Source organism: Nematolebias whitei, chromosome 20 (genome assembly GCF_014905685.2).
Source record: "Nematolebias whitei isolate Nwh7 chromosome 20, NemWhi1, whole genome shotgun sequence".
NCBI lineage: Eukaryota > Metazoa > Chordata > Actinopteri > Cyprinodontiformes > Rivulidae > Nematolebias > Nematolebias whitei.
This window is the reverse complement of record NC_056517.1, coordinates 10473172-10484519: the sequence shown is the minus strand read 5'-3', so window position 1 is coordinate 10484519 and position 11348 is coordinate 10473172. Positions and strand designations below refer to the sequence as shown.

The 11348-nt window shown below is 42.8% G+C and overlaps 1 protein-coding gene across 1 annotated transcript in view; it reads left to right on the top strand.

Moving 5' to 3' along the window:
- The window catches only part of steap2 (STEAP family member 2, metalloreductase), a 14327-nt gene that overhangs the window by 2209 nt on the left and 770 nt on the right, over positions 1-11348 (top strand). The window contains exons 2-4 of the mRNA XM_037694131.1: positions 718-884; positions 4124-4651; positions 6605-6769. Coding sequence (XP_037550059.1) covers positions 718-884; positions 4124-4651; positions 6605-6769 — 860 coding nt within the window. The remainder of the gene's footprint in view (positions 1-717; positions 885-4123; positions 4652-6604; positions 6770-11348) is intronic.

The window sequence follows — 11348 nt, the reverse complement described above, 5'->3', positions numbered from 1 at the left end:
CAAACTACTGGTAGACTACTGATCCAAACTACTGGTAAATTACTGATTCAAACTACTGGTAAACTACTGATCCAAACTACTGGTAGACTACTGATCCAAACTACTGGTAGACTACTGATCTACTGATCCAAACTACTGGTAAACTACTGATCTAAACTACTGGTAAACTACTGATCCAAACTACTGATAAACTACTGATTCAAACTACTGGTAAACTACTGATCCAAACTACTGGTAAACTACTGATCCAAACTACTGTCAACCTACTGATCCAAACTACTGGCAAACTACTGATTCAAACTACTGGTAAACTACTGATCCAAACTACTGTCAACCTACTGATCCAAACTACTGGTAAACTACTGATCCAAACTATTGGTAAACTACTGATCCAAACAATTGGCAAACTACTGATCCAAACTACTGATAAACTACTGATACAAACTACCGATAAACTACTGATACAAACTACTGGTAAACTACTGATCCAAACTACTGATAAACTACTGATCCAAACTACTGGTAAACTACTGATCCAAACTACTGAAAAACTACTGATCCAAGATGTTTTGTAAAGATTCTAGGGCAGGCTGGTTTCTTGAGAGCTAAGAATAACAAGGTGAAGATGTTGTAAAGCTTTGGTACATTAATCTACATGTTTAAACAGAAAAGTGCTTGATTTCATTTTATTTTTTTATTTTTTATTTTTATCGGCAGGGAAGATTCTTGTTGATGTGAGTAACAACCGCAGAGCTAACCAGTATCCAGAGTCCAACGCTGAGTATCTGGCCTCGCTGCTACCAAACTCTGTTGTGGTCAAAGGCTTCAATGTGATCTCATCCTGGGCCATGCAGCAGAGCTGCCCTAAAGACGCCAGCACCCAGGTACAAACACGTCCAGTCTGCTAACACAAGCTGAAAAACCTCATCAGACATTACTGACAACAGACCAGAGACTTAGACCCCTTTAGAAGAGGAACCCAGTGGTTTTGTCATGTTTGAAAGCCTTTAACTGATATATTTAATTTGTTACTTCAAATCAAGTCTAAATTGTCAACTTTAACCTACAATAATGAATTTTTTCTGTCCTGATGGTATAATTGTTCATAGGATGACAGTTTACTACACAGGGCAGAAGATCTAATACATATGTAGTTGATACATAACCACATTATCAAACTAACAGTCTTCAACCCATGTAGACTCAGGCCTGTCCACATGGGAATGCTTTTTGCTATTTAAGTACTTTTTTATGGTGTCAGCCTTCCATTCATTCATTCATTCATTCATTCATTCATTCATTCATTCATTCATTCATTCAACCTTTATTTAGACAGGTTAATCCCATTGAGCCTCGAGGACTCATTTACAAGAGAGACCTGATTTCTTAACAAAGAGTGATGACAACAGTGGAAAAGGCGAATGTAGAAAACTAAAAACAGGAACAGGTCTGCATTGGTCCCTGCCAGGAGTCCAACAGATTCTTAAAGCCACTTAGAGAGGTCAAGGTCGAGAGCTTCAGATCTTTTTGTAAGATATTCCAGGAAACAGGAGCAGAGTAGGAGAAGGGCCTTTTACCTTGTTCAGTCCACACTGAGGGAACACTGCAGGTAATAACGGCCTGAGAGCGCACGCTGTAGCTGCACTCACGCAGAGACATGTAGGAGGAGATGTATGAAGGCAGCAGACCAAGAAGTGATTTAAAGATGAAAATATACCTGTGAGAGAGTCTGCATGAAGGTAATGATGTCCAGTTAACCAGTGAATACAGGGTGCAGTGGTGGGTACGATAGTTACAGCTGGTTAGTGCACCATGATAGACAGCATCCAACATCTGCAGGGTGCTTGTAGGAGCGTTCATGTAAATAATGTCACGGTAGTCGATGGAGGGAAGGAAAGTCTCAGTTACAAGGTGTTTCCTAGTGTTCAGAGTTAGAAAAGAAACCCAGTTTAACTTTCAGTTTCCTTACTAGGTTTTCCACGTGAAGCTTAAAAGAGAGATGTGAGTCGACCAAGATACCCATTTCACCAAACAAAACATTTTAGGAGCTCCTAAATGTGTTTTTTTTTTTAAGTTTATTAATTTAAATAGGGACATGTTGTTTTAGAAATAGGTTCCAGAGTGAACAAATCTTGACACTTGCGATCTTGTGCAGACAGCCTTGGCCAGATTTGGATCTGGAGCAGAAGCGTTAACGGCACCGAGGACGGAGATCAGGTCTGCGGAAACACGAGAGCTGTCAGCTTATTATAGATACCATTAAAACTCAACAAAGTTTTATTAATTTCCACTGGGTCAGATGTTACCCCTGCACCAATTCCACGTTTTGAACGGTATGCAGATATTTGTTGCAGGCAGCAGCAGTGGTGGACACAGTTCCGCTGAACTAATTTTTCATTTAGCAGATTAGTGGTTTTGCTAACTATGGAAACCGTTAGCGGAAATATCTTCAGCTAAATTAGGTTTTGCCAACTTTAAGTTCACTTACAAATATTGGCAAGCTTGTTCCTGTCTGTTGTGGGCGTGTCTCAAAGAGTCACTTGGACATGCTATTGAGGGCAGCACGGTGGTGCAGTGGGTAGAGCTGCCATCTCTCTGCGCTAATTGGCCAGCTCAAATCCCAGCTGGAGACCTTTCTGCATGTTCTCTACATGCTGCGTTTTCTCCGGGTACTCCAGTTTCCTCCCACAGACCAAAAACATGTATGTTAGATGTATGGTAACTCTAAATTGTCCCTAGGTGAGAGAGAGAGTGAATGGTTGTTTGTCTCTATGTGTCCCTGTGATGGACTGGAGACCTGTCCATGGTGTCCCTCGCCTCTCGCACAGTGATTGCTGGATATGGGCACCAGTGACCCCCGTGACCCAAAATGGAATAAGTGGGTAAAGATAATGGATGGATGAAATTTCCTTACTGTTTGTTGGTTTATGGTTCGTATTTTTACAGTTTATGGTTTGTTAATATAATCCATTGTTCCTACACAATGTGTAAGCAAATGGTGCTTCACACCTTGTTTTCTGTTTTTGGTGTACAGTAGTCCCTCGTTTATCGCGAGGGATCCATACCCAGAAGCCCTGCGATAAGTGAAAAACCACAAAGTAGGAATAGTACAACAGGTAGTAAGTAATATCAAATTTTAGTATTTGTATATATATATATATATATATATATATATATATATATATATAACCCTTCCCACACTCTTATAATGAAATTATAAAAATTATTATTGAAATATTCTAAACAATGTTTCTAAACTCTAAACGCTCTAAAAGAGCACAGAATGTCATGATTTCAGCTCCCTGCCTCGTCTGCTCTTTGCCAACTGCAAGCGTTCTTGGTCACGCCCACTTCTCCGCTCTGCTCAGAGAACAGCTGATCAGCTGCAGCAGGAAGTTTATCCTGCAGTAAGGGCTGCACAAAGGTGCAACATGTATTAAATACAAACAATTTTCAGTCAGGTCCTCTGGACAGTTTCTTTTTTTGTTGTGCTGAAACGTTTCACCTTCCATCCAGAAGGCTTCATCAGTCAAGGAAACACACAACACAAAAGTTATTCTTCCCCCAACAGCTTACTCCAAAGTGGAACAAACCAGATGACCTGACTGAAAAATGTTGGATTGTACACCTGGATTATTGAGCATGGACTTTGTTGTCAGGTGTAAAATAATTTAAAATAATTTATTTTAAATAAAAATTTCATGCCGATCGTGCGGCTCATCCATCAGTCAGCCAATTGTGTGTTATGTCCAATCATATTTTGAAAAACCGCGATAGAACAAGTCCGTGATAAACGAACCACGAAGTAGCGAGGGACTACTGTATTTCCATGACAATGTCACAGCACCTCATACAGGCCTGACTAAGTTTCAACAGTGCTTTTTCTGAGAAGGCCAACATTTCCAGAGATGTTGTCACGTTCACAGTTGTTTTATTTTTGGAAAGGACGGATAGAAATACTGTTGTAATAAAACAAGCAAAAACATTCCCCTGTGGACAAGACATAATGCCACCGTTAAGCCTTTTAGCATGAACTGCAGAATGTGCTGTGTTCTGCTCAGACTCTGTTCTTGTTGCGCCACCTCTAACCAAATGGTCATCTCTGTGATTCTGGCTCTGGTAGGTCTTCATCTGCAGTGACTCTGTGGAGGCTCGACATCTGATCATGGAATTAGCCCACCAGATGAACTTTCAACCTGTGGACATGGGCTCTCTGTCATCTTCTCGTGACATTGAAAACATCCCAATACGGTTGTTCCCCGGTTGGAAGGGTCCCGTCTTCGCTGCCGTGGCCCTTTCCATCTTCTTCTTTGCTTATTCTTTTGTACGAGATATAATCCACCCATACGTAAAACACAAGCAGAATGAGTTCTACAAGATCCCCATGGAGCTGGTAAATCGGACCGTACCCAGTGTTGCGATCACTCTCTTGGCCCTAGTGTACCTGGCAGGCCAGCTGGCAGCTGCCCACCAGCTCTACTGTGGTACCAAGTACAAGCATTTCCCCCAGTGGTTGGAGGAATGGCTGCAGAGCAGGAAACAGTTGGGTCTGATTAGCTTTTTCTTGTCTGCTGTCCACGTTCTCTACAGCCTGTGTCTGCCCCTTCGAAAGTCTGAGAGATACCTGCTGCTCAACGCTGCCTCCCAGCAGGTCAGTAGGACAAATCCCGTCAAATAATAAACTAAGACATTAAAGAGTAAAGGAATCTCTGAATACTTGCACATGTTTACCTGAATGTTATTTCTCTATTCTCCTAAAGTTATTGTTTGTGGCACATGAAAACTCATTATTACTTAAATTATACATGTTTATTACATTTTTCACCTAACGACACCCTCCCTTTTTGTTATTGCAATGCATTATGGGGCGATCATATACATTGACTAAAAAGAGACTAAAACACAACGAGTTGAGACTAAAAAGTTATAACATGACATAAAAGTTATATTTTGTTTTAGTCATTATGCACAATATATGGGTTGAAACAATCATGATCAACTTGTTGATTAATTTATTATCTCTGGAGCTAACATCATAGCACTGGAGCTACTGCTATTAGGTCTGGAGCTAACATCGTATGTATTAGCCATCCATTCATCCATCACTTTGTTCTGGAGTCAGGTCTTGGGGGCAGCAGTGAAGATCCAGACATCTACAGCCAACTCTTTCAGCTCTTCTGGGAGGAACCCAAGCAGTTCCCAGGCCAGCTGAGAGACAGCTGCTCCTCCACAGACATGACTTTAATCAGTTTGCATCGACTCAGCATTGGCAAATAGTGTCTCCATTTCCTGTTCCTGCTCAGTTTCTGAAACCAACCACAGTCGTGGTTCCAAGTGAGCCAAGCCGAGCAAACGGTCTGATGTCAGCAAACTGCAGCCATTGATTGGTCCGTGGATCGACGTCACTGGATGAGCCAAGGATGTACTTCCATCCATCCATCCATTTTCTTTACCCGCTTATTCCATTTCGGGTCACGGGGGTCGCTGGTGCCCATGTCCAGCAATCACTGTGCGAGGGGCGGGGTACACCCTGGACGGGTCGCAAGTCCATCACAGGGCCACACAGAGACAAACAACCATTCACTCTCTCACTCACACCTAGGGACAATTTAGAGTTACCAATCAGCCTAACATGCATGTTTTTGGACTGTGGGAGGAAACCGGAGTACCCGGAGAAAACCCACGCATGCACGGAGAGAACATGCAAACTCCACCCAGAAAGGCCCCTGGACCGGGGTTTGAACCAGGGACCTGCTCGCTGAGAGGCAGCAGCTCTACCAGTTGCGCCACCGTGCTGCCCAAGGATGTACTTTCAAACTACCAATCCAACAAGATCAGAACTGTACTTAACAATAGAAAAGTGACTGTTGTCTCTCCAGCATGTCCTGGGTTTTCCCCGGGGTCTCCTTCCAGTTGGACATGCAGGAGCACCTCTTTAGGGGGATGTCCAGGGGGCATGCTTACCAGATGCCAAACGACCTCAACTGGCTCCTCTTGATGTGGAGGAGCAGCGGTTCTACTCCAGATCTCTCCCAGATAACTGAACTTCTAACCCTAGTCCAGCTACCCTGCAGAGGAAACTCATTTCAACTGCCTGTATCCACAATTTTGTTTTTTGGTCACTATCAGAGTTTGTGACCATAGGTGAGGGTAGGAACACAGACCGACCAGTAAACAGAGAGCTTTGACTTACAGCAAATAAACTGAATTGAATTGAAAAACAAACAAACAAAAAAAACAGACTAGCCAACGATGTTACACACAAGAATATGACAGAGCATGAAACAAAACCAGGAGCTTTATCTGCTGGAGAAGTGGATTAGTGAGTGAGTGCAGCTGGGATGATTAGATTAAGAGCAGGTGTTTGACAGGTGAAAGAAAATAACTGAGGGAAACGATGAGGAAAAAAGTAACCAACATGTCAGGCTAAGTAGGTAACAAAGATGACTGGCAGAAATAAATGAAAACGTATTGAAAAGGTTCATGCAAAAACTGAAAAAAAGAGGGATTTACATTTGCATATTTCTGGAAAGGCTGTGTCTTATATCAAACAGCCAGAAATTATAGTACATTCAGAATAAACCTTTATCCTCCACGTCAACAGATCCGACCTGACGTGGAAAGCTCGTGGAACGAAGAGGAAGTGTGGAGAGTGGAGATGTACGTGTCCTTCGGCATCATGAGTTTTGGGCTCATGTCTCTTCTGGCCGTTACCTCTATTCCTTCTATCAGCAGCACTCTCAACTGGAGGGAGTTCAGCTTCATTCAGGTAAACACCACATCCAAAAGAATATTCAAACATTCCACGTTTCAGAGAAGCCTCTCACCAAATGGACCAAAAGGTTTGGTTTATGCACGCTCTGTAAAATTAGTAACTAAGTTCTTCTACCTAAAGGTGGAACCCAAAGGATCTACTTAAAGGTAGAACATAAAGGACCTACTAAAGGTGGAACCCAAAGGATCTACTTAAAGGACCAAACTAAAGGTAGAACATACATGACCTACCTAAAGGTGGAACCTAAAGGACCTACCTGAAGGTCTTCTACCTAACTAGGCTGACAGCTTATTTATGATGAACAGCACACGTTCTAATGCAGAACCTCAAAACATCTCTCTTTTAATATCCTGATGCATGCTCAATAATCCAGGTATAAAAATCCAAAAAAGTTCAATCTGGTCCTCTGGACATTCACAAAAAACAAAAAACAAAACAAAGCAAAAAAATATAGAAACGTTTCGTCTCTCATCCAAGAGAATTCCTCAGTCTGAGGTGCTGTTTTCAACTCAGTCTCTTAAATAGCACCTTCTCAGAGTGGATCAACCAGTTTGCTGCTGACAACCAAAACCAGCTGATCACATGCTCAAGAAGGACCATCAGCCTAACAATGGATCATTAGCACACTGATGGCTGTTTACTGTTCACAGAGGGCTGAGTGATACTAGCAATCACAGCATTGTAAGAGGGGGACAGTTGAACCCGGAGGCCTCCGCCCCTGTTTAATGATGGACGATTTCTTTTCACAAAGATGGCCTCCTTTACTCCTCTCTCAAACCATCGTTCCTCTCTGTCCAGGATGTGCACATCTTCATCCCTGAAAGAGTGACCGCTGGCCTGGAGATGAGTGTAGACCGCAGAGTCCTGGCCTGATGATGTTGATCTTCTGTGCTGGGCCATCCTTTTGGCCAGTGGCTGTTGTTTCCCCGATGTAAGACTGATCACAGCCCTCCTGACACTGAACAGCATACACAATATTACTCTGTTTGTGCCGGGGGACTGGATCTTTGGGATGAACCAGTCTTTGCCGTAATGTATTTTGGGGTTTAAAAGCCACTGGGACGTTATGTTTAGAAAATAAACGTCTCAGTTTCTCTGATACTCCCTCAACATACGGAATGACCACTGGTCTGGGTCTGGGTTCCTCCTTTTCACCTGTTGGCTGACTGGAGTCCTGTTTGGGTTTCTTCTCTGCTTTCAGGAAGGCCCAGTTAGGATATCCACATTGCTCTAGAGCCTGTTTTGTGTAGGATTTCTCCTTCTGCCTGGCTCCCGAGCTAGTGGGGACGCTGTCTGCTCTGTGGTACAGAGTCCTGATGACTCCTAACTTGTGCTCCAAAGGGTGATGGGAGTCAAACTGCAAATACTGGTCTGTGTGGGTGGGTTTGCGGTACACCTCGGCTTGCAAATGTCCTCTATCAGAGACTGAGACCTCACAGTCCAAGAAAGCCAACTTGCCATTTTTTACATCTTCTCGTGTGAACTTGATGTATTTATCCACAGAGTTGATGTGGTCAGTAAAATGTTGGACTTCCTGAGATTTAATTTTAACCCAGGTGTCGTCAACATACCTGAACCAATGACTTGGTGGTGTCCCTGAAAAGGACGTCAAGGCTCTCTTTTCTACCTCCTCCATGTACAGGTTGGCAACAATAGGAGAAACTGGAGACCCCATAGCACACCCATGTTTCTGCCTATAATATTGCTCCCCATATGTGAAGTAGGTTGACTGCAGGCACAGTTTCAAGAGTTGACACAGTTGTTCTGTGGAAAGCGTGGTCCTGCTGCTCAGAGTGGTGTCTGATTTTAATTTTGAACTGACCACCTCTACTGCATCATCAACAGGAATGCACGTAAAGAGGGATGTGACATCAAAAGAGACCATTGTTTCATCAGTCTCCATGATGACATCCCTCACCTTGTCCACAAAGTCCATGGTGTTCTGTATGTGGTGTTCTGAGCTGCCAACTAAAGGGATGAGTACAGACGCCAGATATTTGGAAACATTGTAAGTGACAGAGTTAATCATGCTAACAATAGGTCTTAAAGGTACACCTTGTTTGTGGATTTTAGGTAAACCATACAGACTAGGTGTGGCCTCCCCTGGGTACAGTCTGTGGTACAGAAAACGGTCAATAGCCTTGTCCTGCTCCAAATTTTTCAGGCAATCTATTAACTTCTTCTTGTAACCACTTCCTGGATCTCTTTTCAGAGGTTAATAAGTGGTTAAGTCATCAATATATATAAATGCTAAAATAAATTTAACGTCCCTACTTGGTGGATTTTCACCTTTTGTGGGGGTGTCTGGAACATAACCCCCGCGATAAGTGAGGGACTACTGTATTATGTGATTGGTCGGAAGTTTGATGGCAAGTTTGTTAATGTGGAAATGCACTCCGACGTTCAGCGGCATGACTCTTTAAACACTATTCAAACGGTCAAAAACTCCTGGATGGAGATTGTGCCGACATCGTGTATGGAGGAGAGTGTTGAAAAGTGTGGCGCTCGCTTCATGTTAGATCTGTGGCCAAACATTGGATGCAGGGACGAGTAGAGATTCTGGCGAGAAGTTCAGTGACGTTTACTGCAGGGGGCAGGGTTTCCCAGGAGCTCTTTGTCTGTGTCTCATGGACTATGAAGGGTGTGTGAAGATGAACATCCCGCAACAACATGACCACAATTTGACCGTTTGGCTTCAGGTGGAGTATGTCCGGCACTTTGCTCTTTTTCTCTCAAACCATCGTTCCTTTATCAAGGGTGTGAACATCTTCATCCCTGAAAGAGTGGCTGGTGGCCTGCAGATGAGTGTAAACCACAGAGTCCTGGCCTGATGATGTTGCTTTTCTGTGCTGGGCCATCCTTTTGGCCAGTGGCTGTTTAGTTTCCCCGATGTAAGACTGATCACAGCCCTCCTGGCACTTAACATTCTTGGATAAAGAGCTATTTCAAAGTTTTTATATGCCCATCGAAGGTGGGACGCATAACAGAATAGTCTCTGTAAACTGTCTCTTGTCTCATCTAGGTCTGTTTAAGATAATTTATTGGAACTTCATACACACATGTAATGGTTAATGGTAAATGGATTGTACTTAGCGCCTTTCTATCTTATCAAGATACTCAAACCGCTTTACACTACAACTTGTTCCCTCATTTACATATATATATATATATATATATATATACAAAGACTAATCAGTGCTTTATCACATTCATACACCAATAGGACACACATCAGAGGCAATGAGGGGTTCAATGTCTTGCCCAGGGACACTTCGGCATGTGACTGCTGGTGGAATATAACCCCAAACTCTTGCAGAGGAGAACAACTGCGCTAACCCCTCAGCCACAGCCGCCCAATGATATGTATCAACACTAGATGAAGTGGCTCGTACACTTTTCATCACATCAGCTACAAGGTCACAAATAAAGGTCCAAGTTCCAACAAGGTCTTTTCTTGTCCCAAGAAACTTCTGATCCACTCGAGATAATTTAATGAAATGTGATCTGTATTTGTACCACCACACTATTGCTATAGATTGCTGTATAAGTTTATAGACGAGCTTACTGTATAATATGCCATACTGCTGGTGGCATTAGAAATACCTATGTCCATCAGAATCAGTTCATACTAAATGTTGTGAGCATGCAAACTTGTGCTAACTAAAACTAAAAAACAAGTGAGGTACCAAATTCCATTTGGTGTGTGACTAAATCTAGGCCTAAGAAAGGTTCTCTTTGAAAATTCAGTTGTCATGTCAAAATCCAAGATGGCCTCCACCATATGTATATGTAAACCAGCCACCACATTCTTTTGAGGAAACTCTGCTTTCTAGTATTTATCTTGCTTAAAAGTATATTTTCCTCAAATGATTGGGGTGGATGAAGATTAATCTATGGTGGCCAAGGCCACCATTGGCCACCCCCTGGTTCCACCATTGCGCCTTGTGGTGGGTGAAAAAAGGCTCCCTCCCCTCAACAAGATCATCACTCTGTGTTGCCTCAGACAAGAAATATAAATAAATAAACGTACCTCTGTTCTTATACACAGTGTAACTTCTCCACACTTGAATATCCATCCATTCATCTATCCATCCATCCATCTATTATCTTTACCCACGTCTTCCTTTTTTGGAAGTAAAGCTAAGTTCCACCCAAAGATGTCACCACTCTCGCAGTGTTTTCCCCCCTCACATATCTACTCCAGTCTTCTGATTCACAGTGTCAGTTTACAGCCAATAACAGAGACTCTATAATAAATGCCAAACAGGAACAGGAAAATAATGGATGGATGGATGGATGGATGGATGGATGGTGGAAGGATGGATGGGTGGATGGATAGGATGAATGGATGGTAAGATGGATGATGAATGGAAGGATGGATGGAAGGATTAATGGATAAATGGATGGATGGATGATGGATGGATGGACAGATGGAAGGATGGATGAAAGGATGAATGGATGGATGAAAGGATGAATGGATGGAAGGATGATGGATGGAAGGATGAATGATGGATGGATGGGAAGATGGATGGATGATAGGATGAATGGATAGTTGGATGGATGATGAATGGAC